General features: G+C 42.7%; 1 protein-coding gene across 1 annotated transcript in view; it reads right to left on the reverse strand.

The window, feature by feature from the left end:
- The window catches only part of arsk (arylsulfatase family, member K), a 52,386-nt gene that overhangs the window by 7,564 nt on the left and 24,063 nt on the right, over positions 1 to 20,759 (reverse strand). The window contains exons 6-7 of the mRNA XM_078214778.1: positions 20,470 to 20,694; positions 15,465 to 15,686 (exon numbers count right to left, since the gene is read on the reverse strand). Coding sequence (XP_078070904.1) covers positions 15,465 to 15,686; positions 20,470 to 20,694 — 447 coding nt within the window. The remainder of the gene's footprint in view (positions 1 to 15,464; positions 15,687 to 20,469; positions 20,695 to 20,759) is intronic.

Raw genomic sequence — 20,759 nt, forward strand, 5'->3', positions numbered from 1 at the left:
ATCGTATGAGGAAAGGCTCAGGGACTTGAGGTTGTTTTCTTTAGAGAGAAGGTTAAGAGGTGACTTAATAGAGGCATACAAGATGATCAGAGGATTAGATAGGGTGGATAGTGAGAGCCTTTTTCCTCGGATGGTGATGGCTAACATGAGGGGACATAGCTTTAAATTGAGGGGCGAGAGATATAGGACAGATGTTAGAGGCAGGTTCTTTACTCAGAGAATAGTAAGGGCGTGGAATGCCCTGCCTGCAGCAGTAGTGGACTCGTCAACATTAAGAGCATTCAAATGGAAGATATTGGAATAGTGTCGATTAGAGGGACTTTAGATTGGTTTCACTAGTCGGCGCAACATCGAGGGCCGAAGGGCCTGTACTACGCTGTAGTGTTCTATGTTCTATCATTGCCAATGACCACAAGACCAATTTTAAGTTGGACAAGAGACAGGAGTATCCATACTGTCTAATGTGTTACAGTGGCTGTAGCCTGAGCTTTCCCATCCAACTACAGCTTGCATGGTCCACAGAACACTCTATTCAAGGTGCAAGGGCAGATGACTGGCACACTTTGATGCAATGGAAGATAACCTGCTCTCTACATTATTGTTCTTGTAGAGAAGCTTATATGACTTTGCAGCTTCTTTATACCCAAGTGGATTTAGAACAGCTTCAACTTTTACTTACATAATTGTGGAAAGTTGTAAAAGGCAGGAAACAAGAGTGCATTTGATAACCAAGTTAGAGAGCTGTCAAGTACAGGACAGTTGGAATTGACACTGGAATGTGGAGGCAGATTAATTATTGCAACGGATATGGCTTTTGCTCTATTGTGCCCATTCTTCACATCAAGTCTGAGCTATGGTAAGTCCTTGGAGTGCAAGAGAACGGACAGAAGTAGTAGATTTGATAACAGGAAGTGTTTACTGGGATGGAGGTTACTGCATTTGTATGGGCTGTGATAAGAAGCAAAAACATTGGAGCAATTGGCAGATGGAAAGGGGTAATTTATGTTTTTTTGTAAATTGCTGAAACGTCTTAAGCACTGTGATGAATCTTATTCTCATTTCTTCTTGGGTGAAGAAATATCATTGTGGTTATAAAGAAAATAAACTTCTGATAGAATGAGGTTTGTTCAATCATACAAATGAACTTATAAATAACACAACCTCAATGGTTCTAGGAGTTAATTGGATGAATGGACAAGATGAAGGGATTGTAAACTCAAATTAAATTAGTTAAAATTCAGTGATGCTAAGAGGCAGCAGTCTCTGGTCCAACATTCTGATTGAAAGGACTTCACAACATTACAATACACAAACATGCAATTAATAATTAGATATTAATTACTTTAATCAATATGCCAGGAGGAAAGATCAAACAAAATAATATTTCTCATTGTGTTACAAATCACTAATCAACAATCTTCGGTTTCTACACAAAAAAGAGCAATAACCCTCAACACTGAACAGAATCTCTTGTCACTCACAGCCCACCTATTATTTTCTCTCATAAAAGATATCCTCAGAAATAATCCAGATATACGTTAGTAAGCCCCTATGTTCTGTTGATCCATAACCCTGCCTTATTTGTATCATTAATGGGCTGAAGGAGGAAATTTTCCAGAAAACCATATTTGTATCATCAAATATATTTTTATTGGACTAATTGGCACCACTCATAACGGGCCAACAATGCAGAGGGGCACCCCCGGATGGATATTCGATCGGGTCTCCCCCTGCACAGCTGAGAGACTCACGAATTTCAGAAACTACGGAAGATCCCTAATCTGCCTAGCAACAGCGCATAGCTGCATTTTAAACTGGCCAAGGAAGATCAAGATCCCTATGAAACGAGACAGAGAGTGGGTTATCAAAACCAAGCTATCACTGAAATATTACCAATTCGGCCAAGGCAGACATAAAAATCTGATAAACTAAGAGATAAGGATAAAAGGTTAAGAATGAAATACCCCAGACACCCAACAGGACAGGATGACATTAACACTCAATCTCACAAGCAGGAAACACAGACACGGAACAATAGGACCAATTTAAATAAGAGGACACATAGAGATAGTAATGGGAAACGCATTTAGACACCGGGGCAGGACCAAGTAATCCCATTAACACGAACACACACCATACAAATGCTAATCCATGAAACTTCCTAGGGACTTTTGAAACTGACAGACCACTTTATACATTGTGTAAAAAAAGGCATAATCAAATGTTCCCGCGCGAATTTTGGATCCCTATAAAGATCCAGAGCTGATGTGATTTAATTGAGATCAACGTGGCCAAGCCACTGTTTCTGAGCTGGCTACGGGGGTCTCCCTGGGATCCCAGTAATTGTACAATAAAGACACGCTTTGAACCTTGATTTGCGACTCAACTTCTATTCTGCACTGGTAAAGGGATATTTCCCTACAACAAAATGGCGTAGTCACGGCAGGATTTGATATCTGACTTCTGACTGATGGCCACAGTTTGAAAGTCGGGATCAAATTTAAACGAATCTGATACAAATCCAGAGCAGTCAAAGGCGAGTGCAGGTCTCCGTTCAAAGTGAGGTACCTTTAAGGGTTAGGGTTTGTCTGTTTTGAGTATTGTTGTCTTGTAGAACTGTATAATCTTGCCTAAGTTTTAAATTGAAACAGAAGTCCGCACTAAAGAGGTACAGGTCAGAACAACCGCGTGGAAGAAGGTAAGTAACTGTTAACTTTAATAGGAGTAAAAGACCAAAGGTAAAGATAACAGGTTTTGGGCTATTTGATAACAAAGAATTAAGACTAATATAAAGATAAGTACCGCATGCAGAACTAATTGGTGTAACTAACCCAGGATTGTAAATGAAACCGCTGTCTGTGCCAAGGCAATAGGACAAGGGAGTGCTTGACTCAAGGTGCCCTACCCTAAACTGGACGTTAAGAGGAGAAATCTCCCACGCTAAGGTTGGGTTTTGAAGCGGGCGCTAAGAGAGACAGGCACTCAGGGTGCAAGGCACGGACAGTGTAAATCGGGTAACAACACTGACTCTGAAGGGACGAACAACCTCAGAGTCGATACAGTTACTAACTATAACAGGGGCTTTGATAACAGAGTACAGGTGTGTAAGTGTTGAGGAAAAGTGGACCCGATCCATCCTGACCAAGAGACACGACGACGGAGGATCCATTAGGGACCCGGGCGGAGTTTGATAACCTTGTTCGTCTGTAGGGAACACCACAGCCCATAGCAGGATACCCGGTTTTGGGGGGTAACGGATCAACCCTGCTAGTGGGGGTGGTGGCCGAGCGGGAGGCGTTGTACTTAGAGGGGCTGGGAACAGGGGCGGACAAACCCACTAAACAACCAGCACACATCCCAATAAGACAACACAAAATAGTCCAAGCGTGAGGTGTCAGGAATAGTTGGGGGAGCCCAGGGGAAAGAGACCCACTGGAACCTCACTACGAGAACCTACAGCAATACAGACGGTGCTGGGGCAGTATCAGTGACAGGAGATAAGGGAGAGAGTTGAGGCACTTTTACTGTAGCAGCCAGCATACGGGGGTTGCAGGACTGCTAGACAGAAAAATGGCAGACCACGTTGTTAAGGGAGAAACTGCAGTAGCTCTCATTTTGAAGTATCTGTTAGCCAGAGAAGCGATTGTTGCAAAGATGAAACGGAATGGGTGGAACGCATCACAAACTTTAGAAGATCAAAGAAAGTGGGTAGACGGAGTTAAACGGGACAAAACAAAAGTAATGGGAGTAATATTAGTGACCCAGTTAGCTGGACTAATTGAGGAAGTAAATGCCTCTATGGAGGAGAGACACAAAGAGACAGAGCAAATTAAAGTATTACAGGAGAGAGTGAGGGAATTAGAATACAGAAACCACACTGCGGAGATAACGCAGAGATCAGAGGAAACGGACCCTCGGCGCCCATACGAGTCAGTGCAGAAACATACAGCCACTCCAGCATCAAAAGAAAACATAGACAATTATAATCTAGCGCCAGTCACGAGAGGAGGGACGTTAGCACAACCAAAGGCAACCTATAAGCCTTTTACGCCAGGGGAAAGGCAGCAGATGGATAGGAGAGATCTTAGTTTTTGTATTTCAGTGTGTTTGTGAGATCTGGTAGCTTGTCGAATGTAGGTGGTTGTTGTTGTAATTAGATTGAGAGCAGGGAGCTCTTTGTTCCTGTGGAATGTTTGCTACAGGCAGTGGGTGCAGTACATTGCACCTTGGTTTAGCCTCAGGGGGGCTGGGAGAGTGTTAAAACTGTAAAGATTCAAGTGATAGGATTTCTTGAATTTACTTCTGCTTTGAGTCAATTACAGTTTGGAAGAAAGAAGAATAAAAGCGATTGTCTTAATCAATGTTCAGTATTCTCTTTGAATGTTTTACACTCATCCCAGTCTGAAATGATAAGTTTGAATGAAAAAGGATGTACTGTGGAATGACTTTTGGAAGCTTCCATGTGTGTGTCTGTGTGTGTTTAAACAAAGTGGTTGCGTGGATGCTTTGTTGTTGTTTGTTTTAATGTTAAGAAAGGATTTAAACCTTGGAAGGAAGCATGTGCTCTTTCCTTTGTCTTGAAGTAGAAATTATAAGAGTTAGTTGAGGAGTTAAGAGAAGAAAATAAGTTATTTTGTGGAAAGATAGAAAAGCAGGAACAAAAGACTGAGGTCTATGAATCAGTTTAAAGTGTATCAAGTCAGTGAAATACAGTATTAATCGCAGAATATCGCGATTTGCGAACGTCAGATAGTTTAGTATTCTGAACTAATTAAAATTATGTACTGCCGTCGGAATTTCATGAGCCATCAAGGTTCAAGGTTTGCCAAATATAAAAGCACTGCAAAGCTTAAAACCTAGCCAGTTAAGAAACCAAAATGTTCCTAATCAAATAACTGGTATGTATTGTACCTGCTTTGATTTTGATTCGGCGCCTGTTACTTTTCCTAGAGTGCGGGGGTTTCGATCTGGAGCTCAGTTTAAAAAAAGAAACGGCTTAAATTAAAAGGGTTTGGATATCACGGGTACGATGTGTAAAGTGGTATGATACAACTGCCGCTTGATTATTTTTATTATACAGTATAGCACTGCCATATAGACACAAGAATAACATCAAATCCTGAAAAGCCTTAACCAACTTTGTATGATATATTCATATACTATATTGAATATTGATAAAGACATAATTATTTTGTGAAGTACTGTGGTGCGGCACTTGCACGCAAACAAATGATCAAATTAGAGATAGTGTAAGAGTACATCATATAAAGATCGGAGCTGTATGGCATGTGATTTTAATGGGGAAAGCGATGTCTTTTGATAAGATTACAGACAAATGAATGGCTGTCCAATTGCAGCCAAAAAAGGCCAGTACAAAGTGTTATTTAATTCACACTAAGCTTGCTATGGATGGGGGATGCCAATTCAAGTTGATTCGGACCAGGGAACACATTTCACAGGAAAGGTTCTGAAAAACATTTGCCAACTATTAGGAATAAAACAAAAATTTCACATCCCCTATCACCCACAAAGTTCCGGGATGGTGGAGAGGATGAATCGGACTCTAAAAATAACAATGGCAAAGGCAATGCAATCCTCAGGTAGAAATTGGACAGAAGTCCTACCTGCAGTCCTGATGAGGCTTAGGGCGACCACAAATCGAACTACCGGCTTGACTCCATACGAGCTGATGACCGGGCGAGCAATGCGCTTGCCCGAAAACATTATTACAGGCTGGACAGATGTGGGTCCGATAAAAGATAGGATCCGACAATACATCCGAGACCTTAGCACCCAATTGAAGGGGATGCGCCGGTCCGTAATTTCTAATCAGGCACAGGTCGACGCAGAGGGGGACTCAGAAATATTACCAGAAGTCCCAAAAGCCGGGAGCCGGGTATTAACAAAAGTGCTTCCTGCAAAACCAGGATTTGCCCCAAGATGGCACGGACCTTACGAGGTCATTATTAGCGGAGATACCTGTGCCTGTATAGATATAAGGGGACAGGGGGTCTGGAAACACTGGACCCAATTAAAACTATATGAGAACAAATGAACTAAAAGATACCGTTTTGCTCATTCAACTTCAACAGGAACCAGGACCAGATCTACTATCAAGACGTCGGAACCAACTACTTTTAATTTGATTGCCTGTTTATTTTCTGTATATACTGTAATTGTAAAATACTGTTGAAAAAAAAAAAAGAGCGATATGGGAACAGGGACATATCTGATAATAACCCTGACCATTGTAAATACACTCCAACATATGGGGGTTAGGGGAGCAGAACCACCAATCATGGAAGGAAACCTATTCCTGAAAACACACATCCAGATCTATGGGAATAGGACCGCTTGTTACCCCTCAGCGCGATCAGTAAACTCCCTATTCATAGCAACACCAGGGTGGCTCCCACAAGAGTTATTCACTATTGACACATCGGGGGCACCCTGCAAAGAACATATTGGGTACTTTAAGCAAGGGATACAAGGAAGGTGTGTAGAGCTCACTGAGCCGGGAATTCTAAGGGGGACGGGACCCCAACCGGAGGAGACACATGGGAACTACCCACAATGTTTTAAGGGAGAGGGATGGGGGTGCGTGCATGCCTTTGTCCCTAAAAATGATTCGTGCGCTGAGGCACATTGTGCTCTCCAGGAGTGCCGGGTCCGGGAAGGACACTTCACTTGTGACTGCAAGCAACAAAAATGCATTGCAGTCACCGCGGGTAGGCAGCTTATGTGTGGCAAGTGCAACAGCACCCACGTAAGCTCAGCCTCAGGGACATATCCATTTGATTCTCACCAAGAGGTACAATCAAGTGGACAGTCCAGGGGGAGGGAAGGTTCCACAAGATGGGGCCATGCGGTCAAACGACCCCGGGGTAATGCATGTTATCGGGTTAAAGACGGGTACGTGTTTTTATTTAAAAATGTATATATGACGGCCACAGACAGGCCTCCAAGGTTCTTTTCCGTAGGGACAATCAGACCTCTCACGGTTCCATGCCCAAGTGAAGGGCATGTCCAGAAACGCATAGTGACCAGGGCCATCAGCGCAGAATTTTGCTCCGACTGGCAGGCCCCTGTCACACTAGGGTCTTCTTTAGGATATGGATTTCTGGGGACACTATCCCTGGGAGGCGCCGCAGGGGTGATCAGTGCCAGTAATAGGAACTTCTTCATATGTGGACTGACCATTTTAGGAAACAACACCCTACAAGCATTAGGCGCAATTGACCAAGAACTCGCAGAACTCAGACTATACACACAACAAACGAGATATGCGGTGGACTATCAGCTAGCCAGACAAGGGGGGGTATGCACCATCATCAAGGAAAAATGCATCACATACGTACACGACAAGACACTAAACATAACAGCAGCCATGTCCGGGATACAAAAGCAATTGGATAACTTTAAACAGGGGTTAACAGGGACTGATGGGTGGTTAGGATGGCTGTTTAACACAGTTTGGGGAGCATATATTATGAAGGGATTAATCCTAGTGGTAGCCATCCTGTTCACACTCTGCCTTGGCCTAACCTGTATTAAAGTGATATGTGCAAATATTACATCAAGAATGCTACCCACTGCCAGTATCCAGATGCAAGAACTTAACAACGACCCAGAAGAGGAGGAACAACGGCAAGGACAACAGCTGTACAAATCACAGTTCCTCTGAAGGTCGTCCATGGGGGGTCAGCCATGAATGGCACCCCCTGGACGAGAGGAGGGACTGAAGGAGGAAATTTTCCAGAAAACCATATTTGTATCATCAAATATATTTTTATTGGACTAATTGGCACCACTCATAACGGGCCAACAATGCAGAGGGGCACCCCCGGATGGATATTCGATCGGGTCTCCCCCTGCACAGCTGAGAGACTCACGAATTTCAGAAACTACGGAAGATCCCTAATCTGCCTAGCAACAGCGCATAGCTGCATTTTAAACTGGCCAAGGAAGATCAAGATCCCTATGAAACGAGACAGAGAGTGGGTTATCAAAACCAAGCTATCACTGAAATATTACCAATTCGGCCAAGGCAGACATAAAAATCTGATAAACTAAGAGATAAGGATAAAAGGTTAAGAATGAAATACCCCAGACACCCAACAGGACAGGATGACATTAACACTCAATCTCACAAGCAGGAAACACAGACACGGAACAATAGGACCAATTTAAATAAGAGGACACATAGAGATAGTAATGGGAAACGCATTTAGACACCGGGGCAGGACCAAGTAATCCCATTAACACGAACACACACCATACAAATGCTAATCCATGAAACTTCCTAGGGACTTTTGAAACTGACAGACCACTTTATACATTGTGTAAAAAAAGGCATAATCAAATGTTCCCGCGCGAATTTTGGATCCCTATAAAGATCCAGAGCTGATGTGATTTAATTGAGATCAACGTGGCCAAGCCACTGTTTCTGAGCTGGCTACGGGGGTCTCCCTGGGATCCCAGTAATTGTACAATAAAGACACGCTTTGAACCTTGATTTGCGACTCAACTTCTATTCTGCACTGGTAAAGGGATATTTCCCTACAACAGGGCCATAAGGGATGACTTGACAATTTTTACAAGGAAACTGCATGCACTATAACAGAGTTTGTTGTGCCCCAAAAACAGCATTTTCTTCTGGGAATATAAGAAGTCTGAATCATTCATATGTGGTTTTTAATTAGATTTGCTTAAATTTTCAAATTACTGGTTTCAGTTTAAAAGGAACTGAGCTTCATAATAAATTAAACTTTATTTAGACAAAGGGACATGAATCTGCACCTTTTAAATTCTTAGAATTCATTTACTTAGAAATTGACAAGAGTCAGAAATTATTAGACAGTAAATGATTATGTAATTTCCTGTATGTGATAACATGTTGGTTAGTATGTTAAAATAATATGTTGGACAAAATAACTATAATCATTTGAATATATGTTTACGTACATATACATCAACACAGTAAGTGATGCAATACCATGTATTCTAGTCAATCCTGCACAGCCAATAGCACATTTAAGCAGAAACTAGACTCCTAAAAAAGCTCTGTTTAACCTACATACCATTCTTCTGACTGTGTCTGTATTAGTCTAAAACAGGACCAGATAGGGTAGATGCAGGAAGGACATTCCCAAAGGCGGAGGGGCCAGAATCAAAGGTCAGGAGTAAAACGTTTAGGACTGAGATGAAAAGTTTCTTCACTCTGATAGTGGTAAGTCTGCGGAATTCACTATGACAGATGGCAGTTGAGGCCAAAACATTGTATGCTTCCAAGAGGTAGTTAGATATTGCCCTTGGGGTGAAAAGGGATCAAAGCATTTCTAGGATTGCCAATGTTAGTCCCCCCAGAAAGAAGAACTGTAGTTAGATTCCTGGTTGATTTTGAGAACTGGCTGCTATGCTTTCACAATCTCGATTCGAGGGCTGGGCCTCGAGTTCGATGAAGCACATTTCATCTGGTTTTCGAAGCCTGCAGTTGGCTGGAGACCCCGACCACTGGTCTTGCATTATCTTGACCTCAATGCGTGATCGAGAGGGGTTGGAGGCAACTAATCGCTATGGATGTTCCCTGTCCATTGGGGCTTGGGCTCCTGTTCATCTGGGCTCTGGGATAGCAGCATGATCGAGGTGTGGAAACTTCGGTGAAGTCTGGGAGGATTCCTGGATGCTCCTTAACAACCCAGTCATGGCATCGGCCTTTTCTAACTCCGTGAATGGCTATAATCCTGCAGTTCATCATTTATCCTGACTTCCGTTCCCTTGTGATTTTTTTTACTCCTGCTGATGTGATGTTGTCTTTTATCCTGATAAAGGCATATGTTGAACACAGAGGCTTGGTATTATTTTTCTTTACCCTTGACTATTATCCTGTAAATTCACGATCAATATCTTCCATATCTGTTTCCACAGGTGTGCTCTGGCAATGGGAGGGGAAAGGGGCCTTGGTTCTCTGGCTAGGGATCCTCTTCCTTCTTGTTGAGGAATGCTTCAAGTGGGTTGCATGTCTTAAATCATCATGCGATACCTATTTAATTAGTTTTGTTCATGTGTTGCAATCCGTGCATTTGCACAGGAGTACATTCTTTTGCAATACTCTTCGCTGCATTTAGTTATAGAAAAGATAAGCTGTGCCACAGCAGGGTGGTGGGTAGATGTATAGATGTAAAGGTGGTTGGTATGGCTTTAAGGACTCATTTTATTTGAAGGAAGCTCCCCCCATTATATTGGTGCCATGTTTTTTTTTTGCTTTTTGGTGGTCTAAGAAATCCTGTGCTTATCCTATGATGGTGCAGGCAGATTAAATATCCTGGAGTGGATTGGATTTCTTTTCCTTGCTGTTGGTGTTTTTAGAACATAGAACAGTACAGCACAGAACAGGCCCTTCGGCCCACGATGTTGTGCCGACCTTCATCTGAAACCAAGATCAAGCTATCCCACTCCCTACCATCCTGGTGTGCTCCATGTGCCTATCCAATAACCGCTTAAATGTTCCTAAAGTATCTGACTCCACTATCAGTGCAGGCAGTCCATTCCACACCCCAACCACTCTCTGCGTGAAGAACCTACCTCTGATATCCTTCCTATATCTCCCACCATGAACCCTATAGTTATGCCCCCTTGTAATAGCTCCATCCACCCGAGGAAATAGTCTTTGAACGTTCACTCGATCTATCCCCTTCATCATTTTATAAACCTCTATTAAGTCTCCCCTCAATCTCCTCCGCTCCAGAGAGAACAGCCCCAGCTCCCTCAACCTTTCCTCATAAGACCAACACTCCAAACCAGGCAGCATCCTGGTAAATCTCCTCTGCACTCTCTCCAGCGCTTCCACATCCTTCTTATAGTGAGGTGACCAGAACTGCACGCAATATTCCAAATGCGGTCTCACCAAGGTCCTGTACAGTTGCAGCATAACCCCACGGCTCTTAAACTCCAACCCCCTGTTAATAAAAGCTAACACACTATATGCCTTCTTCACAGCTCTATCCACTTGAGTGGCAACCTTTAGAGATCTGTGGATATGGACCCCAAGATCTCTCTGTTCCTCCACAGTCTTCAGAACCCTACCTTTGACCCTGTAATCCACATTTAAATTTGTCCTACCAAAATGAATCACCTCACATTTATTAGGGTTAAACTCCATTTGCCATTTTTCAGCCCAGCTTTGCATCCTATCTATGTCTCTTTGCAGCCTACAACACCCCTCCACCTCATCCACTACTCCACCAATCTTGGTGTCATCAGCAAATTTACTGATCCACCCTTCAGCCCCCTCCTCTAAGTCATTAATAAAAATCACAAAGAGCAGAGGACCAAGCACCGATCCCTGCGGCACTCCGCTAGCAACCTGCCTCCAGTCCGAAAATTTTCCATCCACCACCACCCTCTGTCTTCGATCAGATAGCCAGTTACCTATCCAATCGGCCAACTTTCCCTCTATCCCACACCTCCTTACTTTCATCATAAGCCGACCATGGGGAACCTTATCAAACGCCTTACTAAAATCCATGTATATGACATCAACCGCCCTACCTTCATCAACACACCTAGTTACCTCCTCAAAAAATTCTATCAAATTTGTGAGGCACGATTTGCCCTTCACAAATCCGTGCTGACTATCCCGGATTAATCCGCATCTTTCTAAATGGTCGTAAATCCCATCCCTAAGGACCTTTTCCATCAATTTACCAACCACCGAAGTCAGACTAACCGGTCTATAATTACCAGGGTCATTTCTATTCCCTTTCTTAAACAGAGGAACAACATTTGCCACTCTCCAGTCCTCCGGCACCATCCCCGTGGACAGCGAGGACCCAAAGATCAAAGCCAAAGGCTCTGCAATCTCATCCCTCGCCTCCCAAAGAATCCTAGGATACATTTCATCAGGCCCAGGGGACTTATCGACCTTCAGTTTATTCAAAACTGCCAATACATCCTCCCTCCGAACATCTATTTCCTCCAGCCTATTAGCCTGTAACACCTTCTCTTCCTCAAAAACATGGCCCCTCTCCTTGGTGAACACTGAAGAAAAGTATTCATTCATCACCTCGCCTATCTCTACTGATTCCATACACAAGTTCCCACCACTGTCCTTGACCAGCCCTAACCTCACCCTGGTCATTCTTTTATTCCTCACATAAGAGTAAAAAGCCTTGGGGTTTTCCTTGATCCGACCCGCCAAGGACTTCTCATGTCCCCTCCTAGCTCTCCTCAGCCCCTTTTTCAGCTCATTCCTTGCTAACTTGTAACCCTCAATCGAGCCATCTGAACCTTGTTTCCTCATCCCTACGTAAGCTTCCCTCTTCCTTTTCACAAGACATTCCACCTCTTTTGTGAACCACGGTTCCCTCACTCGGCCATTTCCTCCCTGCCTGACAGGGACATACCTATCAAGGACACCCAGTATTTGTTCCTTGAAAAAGTTCCACTTTTCATCAGTGCCTTTCCCTGACAGTTTCTGTTCCCATCTTATGCCCCCTAATTCTTGCCTAATCGCATCATAATTACCTCTCCCCCAATTGTAAGCCTTGCCCTGCCGTCCGGCCCTATCCCTCTCCATTGCAATAACAAAAGACACCGAATTGTGGTCACTATCTCCAAAGTTCTCTCCCACAACCAAATCTAACACTTGGCCCGGTTCATTTCCCAGTACCAAATCCAATGTGGCCTCACCCCTTGTCGGCCTATCCACATATTGTGTCAGGAAACCCTCCTGCACACACTGCACAAAAAGTGCCCCATCCAAACTATTCGACCTACAAAGGTTCCAATCAATATTTGGAAAGTTAAAGTCCCCCATGACAACTACCCTGTGACCCCCACACGTATCCATAATCTGCTTAGCAATTTCTTCCTCCACATCTCTATTACTATTTGGGGGCCTATAGTAAACTCCTAACAACGTGACCGCTCCTTTCCTGTTTCTAACTGCAGCCCATATTACCTCAGTGTGCATATCCCCCTCAAAGTGCTTTTCCGCAGCCGTTAAACTATCCTTGATTAACAATGCTACTCCTCCACCTCTTTTACCAGCTTCCCTACACTTACTGAAACATCTATACCCCGGAACGTCCAACAACCATTCCTGTCCTTGTTCTACCCACGTCTCCGTAATGGCCACAACATCGTAGTCCCAAGTAGCAATCCACGCCCCAAGTTCATCCACCTTGTTCCGGATGCTCCTTGCATTGAAGTAGACACACTTCAACCCACCTTCCTGTCTACCGGTACCCACCCTTGACCTTGATACCTTCCCCAATACCTCACCACCCTCAACACTGACTTCCGGACTACAACTCCTTTTCCCACTCCCCTGACAAATTAGTTTAAATCCCCCTGAAGAGCCGTAGCAAATTTCCCTCCCAGGATATTGGTGCCCCTCTGGTTCAGGTGCACCCCGTCCTGTTTGTAGAGGTCCCACCTTCCCCAGAACGTGTTCCAATTATCCACGTATCTGAAACCCTCCCTCCTGCACCATCCCTGCAACTACATGTTTAAGTGCACTCTCTCCCTGTTCCTCAACTCGCTATCACGTGGCACCGGTAGCGTACCAGAGATGACCACATGTTTTGTCTTTGCTCTCAGCTTCCAGCCCAGCTCCCGAAATTCCTGTTTTAAATCCCCGTCCCTTCTCCTACCTATGTCGTTGGTACCAATGTGTACCACGACTTGTGACTGTTTCCCCTCCCCCTTAAGAATCCGGAAAACACGGTCCGAGACGTCACGGACCCTGGCATCCGGTAGGCAACAAACCATCCTCGAGTCTCTTTTGCTGCCACAGAACCTCCTATCTATCCCTCTAACTAACGAGTCCCCAATGATTGGTGGAAGTGTTGGAGAGAAATGTGGTGGTGCACACCCGAGCACAATTGATAGATCTTTGAATATCTTTGGACTAGTTTTCTGAGGTTACTTGACTGGGTCAGCAGAGTTGAGAGCTACCTGGTACTTGTTTGGGAGGGGTGTTTTCTTGGTATGGGAGTCTCCTTTATGTAGAGGGAGAGCTGCATTTAAGGATATCACCTGTCTCAGTGGTGCCTTTCAGTGTGCCTTGTTCTGAGAGACTTTCTTTCTATTTTGTTGCTCCGTGAAAGGGTGTGCACCATAGTGCCATGTTTAAATGGCCTTAACCTGTTGTCTTGTTTCTCAACACTACTTTTCTGTTATCCTTTCAATATCCATAAACAAAAGGAGGCACTGACCGCAATGGCAGTAATTATGATGCCAGATTCCTTGATTTATTTATATTGATCTCTGCCGGTCTTCTTCATGTATGTATGCAAAATGATGATCATTTTGTACTATGAAGAATCCTGAGAGTTTGTTGTGTATCGTACTGAATATAAAGTTGAAAATTCTCAATAAAAACATTGTTAAATATGAAAATAAAGGCTACAACTCTAAAGAGAATGCAAGAGCAGAGGGACCTCAGTGCATATGTACACAAGTCATTTTAAGTGACAGGACAAATTGAGAATGCTATTAATAAAGCATACAGTATCCTAGCTTTAGTAATAGGGGCATAGAGTACAAAAGCATGAGGTTATGTTGAGCATATATAGTATTTTGTGTCCTGTTTTGAGCACCGCACTTTAGGAAGGACGTGAAGGCATCGGAGAGAGTGCAGATAAGATTCAAGAGACTGGAATGAGGAATTTCAATTGTAAAGACAAGATGGAGAAGTTAGGATTGTTGTCCTTACAGAAAAGGCAGCTAAGGGGAGATTTGATAGAGGTATTCAAAATCATGAGGTATCTGGACACAGGCGATGGGGAGAAAGTTTGCCCACCGAGGACCGAGCAGGCACAGGTTTAATGTAATTAATAAAAAAAGCAAAAATGATTCAAGAAAAATCTCTTATGTAGCAAGTGGGAGAGGTCCGGGATGCTCTGTCTGAGTGTATGGTAGAAGCAGGTTCAACTGAAGCATTCAAAAGAGAATGAGATGATCATCTGAAAAGATGTGCAAGACTATGAAGAGAAGATGAGTGAATAGAACTAACTGAGACGCTCACTTGGAGAGTCAGTGCAGACACACTGGGCCAAATGGCTTCCTTCTGCACCATAATAATTGTGTGATTCAAAGTGATATCACTATGCTACACCCAATATAAACTATCAAAAGATAAGCAATGGTCAGGCGGTTAATTCTCTTTCAACTGAAAATCTGGAACTTTCATAATAGCTTGCAAAATGTGACATAACAGTATAAACACATTGGGTACTATGATGTGTAAGGTAACAAATCTTCTGAGCGCTCAAACATTCAGAAACTTACTAATAGGATTGAAATGTGCAATATTAAATTAGTAACATACTGTACAAAGAAGAAATTGTAAATACTCATTTTGAAAGCATGAAACTTATAGATGGATTTGCAGTTCAGATCATCAAATTTTACTACATCATAAAAGAAAATTTAAAATTAGTTATTCTAACCAAACTTACCAAACAGCTGGGAAGGTACAGTAATTCCATCTGCATAGGTTATATACTTCCATTGGCCAGTTCTAATCATATAGGTAGAGGCATTTACATTGCAGCCATGAAACTCACTGAAAATCCAGTCAGGTCGTGAATTTTTTGTAGAAGTTTTCTCTACAAATCCTCTCAATAACGGGAACAAAGAATGACCACTTAAATTTCCAGGGATGGGGATTCCAGCAATATCTAAATGAGAAAGGCAATTGTTGCTAAATGAGTTTGAAAGTGATTGTAATGGCTTATAATTCTGCGCATAAAGAATGATGCGTATTTAAATTATCAGTTAATAGAAATTCATTCAACATTGAGATAAGAACATAAGAACTAGGAGCAGGAGTAGGCCATCTGGCCCCTCGAGCCTGCTCCGCCATTCAATAAGATCATGGCTGATATTTCTGTGGACTCAGCTCCACTTACCCACCCGCTCACCATAACCCTTAATTCCTTTACTGTTCAAAAATGTATCTGTCCTTGCCTTAAAAACATTCAATGAGGTAGCCTCAACTGCTTCACTGGGCAGGGAATTCCACAGATTCACAACCCTTTGTGTGAAGAAGTTCCTCCTCAACTCAGTCCTAAATCTGCTTCCCCTTATTTTCAGGCTATGCCCCCTAGTTCTAGTTTCACCCGCCAGTGGAAACAACTTCCCTGCTTCTATCTCATCTATTCCCTACATAATCTTATATGTTTCTATAAGAGCTCCCCTCATTCTTCTGAATTCCAATGAGTATAGCCCCAGTCTACTCAGTCTCTCCTCATAAGCCAACCCTCTCAACTCCGGAATCAACCTAGTGAATCTCCTCTGCACCCCCTCCAGTGCCAGTATATCCTTTCTCAAGTAAGGAGAACAAAACTGTACACAGTACTCAAGGTATGGCCTCACCAGCACCTTATACAGCTGCAACTTAACCTCGCTGTTTTTAAACTCCATCCCTCTAGCAATGAAGGACAAAATTCCAATGCCTTCTTAATTACCTGTTGCATCTGCAAACCAACTCCTTGAGATTCCTGCACAAGGACACCCAGGTCCCTCTGCATAGCAGCATGCCGCAATTTTTTACCATTTAAATAATAGTCCATTTTGCTGTTATTCCTACCAAAATGAATGACCTCACATTTACCAACATTGTACACCATCTGCCAGACCCTCACCCACTCACTTAGATTATCTATATCCCTTTGCAGACTTTCATCGTCCTCTTCCACCCATCTTAGTGTCATCTGCGAATTTTGACACACTACACTTGGCCCCCAACTCCAAATCATCTATGTAAATCGTAAACAATTGCAGTCCCAACACTGATCCCTGAGGCACACCACTAGTCACTGATCGCCAACCAGAAAAACACCCATTTACCCCCACTCTTTGATTTCTGTTAGTTAACCAATCTTCTATCCATGCTAATACATTACCCGTAACACTGTGCACCTTTATCTTATGTAGCAGTCTTTGGTGCGGCACCTTGTCAAATGCCTTCTGGAAATCCAGATACACCACATCCACAGGTTCCCCATTGTCCACTGCACATGTAATGTTCTCAAAGAATTCCACCAAATTAGTCAAACATGAACCCATGCTGCGTCTTACCAGTGGGACAATTTATATCCAGATGTCTTGCTATTTCTTCCTTGCTGATAGATTCAAGCATTTTCCCTACTACAGAAGTTAAGCTAACCGGCCTATAGTTACCTGCCTTTTGTCTACCTCCTTTTTTAAACAGTGGCGTCACATTTGCTGTTTTCCAATCTGCAGGAACCACACCAGAGTCCAGCGAATTTTGGCAAATTACCACCAGTGCATTTGCTATTTCTCCCGCCATCTCTTTTAGTACCCTGGGATGCATTCCATCAGGACCAGGAGACTTGTCTATCTTTAGCCCCATTAACTTGCCCAACGCTACCTATTTTGTGATAATGATAGTTTCTAGGTTCTCACCTGCCATAGCCTCCCTGTCATCAATTTTTGGCATGTTATTTGTGTCTTCCACTATCTTCTAAGGGACAACCACAGAACCTTAGAAAAGTTACAGCACAGAAGGAGGCCATTTGGCCCATCTTGATCATGTCAGCCCAAGGACACCCAGGTGCCCTTTCTAATCCTACGTTCCGGCACCCAGCCCATAGCCATGTATCTTACAGCACTTAAGATGCAGATCCAGGTACTCCTTTTAAAAAAAAGTTTAGAGGCTCTACCTCCACCACCAACTCGGGCAGCAAATTCCAGACATCCACTACCCTCTGCGTAAAAGGTTCTTCCTCCTGTCCCCCCATACCTTCTGCCACTTATCTTGAATCTATGTCCTCTCGTTCTAGAATTCTCTGCCAAGGGAAACACTTTTTTCCTATCTACTCTATCTCATCCTCTCATAACCTTGTACACCTCAATCAAATCAGCCCTCTGACTTCTTTGTTCTCAGGAAAATAGCCCCAAACTATCCAATCTCTTCTCGTAGCTACACTTTTCTAGCCCTTGGCAATATTCTTGTAAACCTCCTCTATACTCTCTCCACAGTAATTACGTCCTTCCTGTAATGTGCTGATCAGAACCACACACACAATACTCCAGCTGTGTCCTCACTATTGTTTTACACAATTCCAATATACAATTCTTGACTTTTATATTCTAATCCTCTGCCAATATAGGAGAGCATTTCACATGCCTTCTTTACAACAAAGAACAAAGAACAGTACAGCACAGGAAACAAGCCCTTCGGCCCTCCAAGCCTGTGCCGCTCATTGGAACAACTAGACCATTCGTTTGGATCCCTCCATTCCCAGACTGCTCATGTGACTATCCAGTAAGTCTTAAACGATGCCGTGTCTGCCTCCACCACCTTACTTGGCAGCGCATTCCAGGCCCCCACCACTCTGTGTAAAATACGTCCCTCTGATATCTGAGTTATATCTCGCCCCTCTCACCTTGAGCCCGTGACCCCTTGTGATCGTCACCTCCGACCTGGGAAAAAGCTTCCCACTGTTCACTCTATCTATACTCTTCATAATGTTGTACACCTCTATTAGGTCTCCCCTCATTCTCCGTCTTTCCAGGGAGAACAAGCCCAGTTTACCCAATCGCTCCTCATAGCTAAGACAACATCCTGGTAAACCTTCTCTGCACTCTCTCTAAAGCCTTCACGTCCTTCTGGTAGTGCAGCGACCAGAACTGGACGCAGTACTCCAAATGTGGCCTAACCAGCATTCTATACAGCTGCAACATCAGACTCCAGCTTTTATACTCAATACCCCATCTTATAAAGGCAAGCATACCATATGCCTTCTTCACCACCTGTGCTGCCACCTTCAAGGATTTGTGGATTTGCACACCTAGGTCCCTCTGTGTTTCTATACTCTTGATGGCTCTGCCATTTATTGTCTAACTCCCCCCTACATTAGTTCTTCCAAAATGCATCACTTTGCATTTATCTGGATTAAATTCCATCTGCCATTTCTCCACCCAATTTTCCAGCCTATCTATATCCTGCTGTATTGTCCAACAATGTTCAAGTAGACAACCTTGTCTACTTGAACTGCTGCCTTTAGGGACCTGTTTATTTGTACACCAGGATCTCTCACTTCATCGACCCCTCTTAGTATATTCCCATGTATTGTGTACTTCCTATAACTGTTCGATCTCCACAAATGCATGACCTCACACTTATGTTAAAATCCATCTGCCACTTTACCACCCACTCCAACAACCCATCCATATCATTTTGGAGATTATGACTATAGTTTCTGCTCAGTGATAATAAATTGGTTACCAGTCTGTCACAAATTGAATAAACATATTTTAATAGTGCATAAATTTTGCTTTCTATTAAATCACTTCACTGTTGAACAAACAATTGCATTCTGCTGCTCTCAACCTTAGCTGCTTATATTAAAACACAGCTAATCAAGAAAATTTCACCATCTCAAATGGCAACTTCCCTTTAACTAAACAGCACAACATTCTAAAAATGACACTAATTTTTCAGTTTGGGCAGAATCATTAGTTTCATGAGAGGGATGTCATTGTTGGGGAATTTAAAATATTGTCACACAATGTCAATATCAGGCACTGCACACTCCTCCTAACCTACTCAAAAATTTAGCTTTTCAGGTGTATTTCTAAGGGAATTTAGTGGAAGAATTGCTCAGGTGAATGTGCCAAACTTGAAAAGTAGCAAAGAGACAATTAATATCTTTAAAATAGACACTGGTCCCCAAAAAAGCTGACAACTTTAATGGTTATGATGTGTGAAGCAAATATTTACTTCTGCTTTGTACCTTAAGCTGTGGGCATACATAACATTCCTTCACTAGTACTAGTTAAAAAAGAAACATAAAACTACATGGAAACCTAAAGACGCAATTCAGGCACAAAATTTAAGGTACCTTTTTGGAGATTGGGCCTAGGGATTTTAGGGAGGGAGTTGTTGCACAGTTGCTGGCTTCAGACGGACAGCAGAGCCATTCTACCAACTCCGTGTCCGTTTCAGAAAATTGGTCCCAAGGTGATGAGTCAACAGTTCTTCAAACCCTAGTTCTGTGACAGTATACACAAATCAGTATGGTTTGAAATGAATAAAATGCCCTTCATGAGCTACTAAACTAGTTGACTTTCAATAAGTGTGCATGGAGAACAGAAGCACAAAAATCTTATATTAATAGCAAAATGTATTATTGTTCCTCTGATAATGAATAGATTCCTATCTAATACCAGATTTCCAAATTATGGGTGGTGCCAGCAATGGAGCTCATTTGAGACTACCCACGTTCATCTGAACTTTCCTTCATGCAAACTTTCATCTCTCGATTCAATTTTAAACTAAAATGTAGATTTCAGAACTGAAGTATATGTAGATAATCTACATCTAAATGCTGAACAGAAAATACGTTATTTTATACATATAATATACATGTATTTTATACATAATATAAATATTATTTCATTCTTTATAATCTCAGACGTATATGTATCACTCACCGAGTAGAGTTGGATAAATGTCCACAAGAGATACCAAATCTGAAATCTGTTGTCCTCCTGAGATACGTGGTCCAACCATCAGTAAAGGAACATGAGAACTTCCCTCAAACATACTCATTTTATAGAACTGACGATGTTCCATTGCCAGTTCACCGTGATCAGAAATAAAAATGACATAAGTATTGTTTTGGAATCCAGTGTCACGCAGAGCTGTTAAAATCTCACCTGTGTAAAACAATTATTCAATTTTAACATTGGAAATTGGGGAAAACTCTCCAACTTCTGTTTTG

This window comes from Mustelus asterias, chromosome 6 (assembly GCF_964213995.1).
Source record: "Mustelus asterias chromosome 6, sMusAst1.hap1.1, whole genome shotgun sequence".
Classification (NCBI taxonomy): domain Eukaryota; kingdom Metazoa; phylum Chordata; class Chondrichthyes; order Carcharhiniformes; family Triakidae; genus Mustelus; species Mustelus asterias.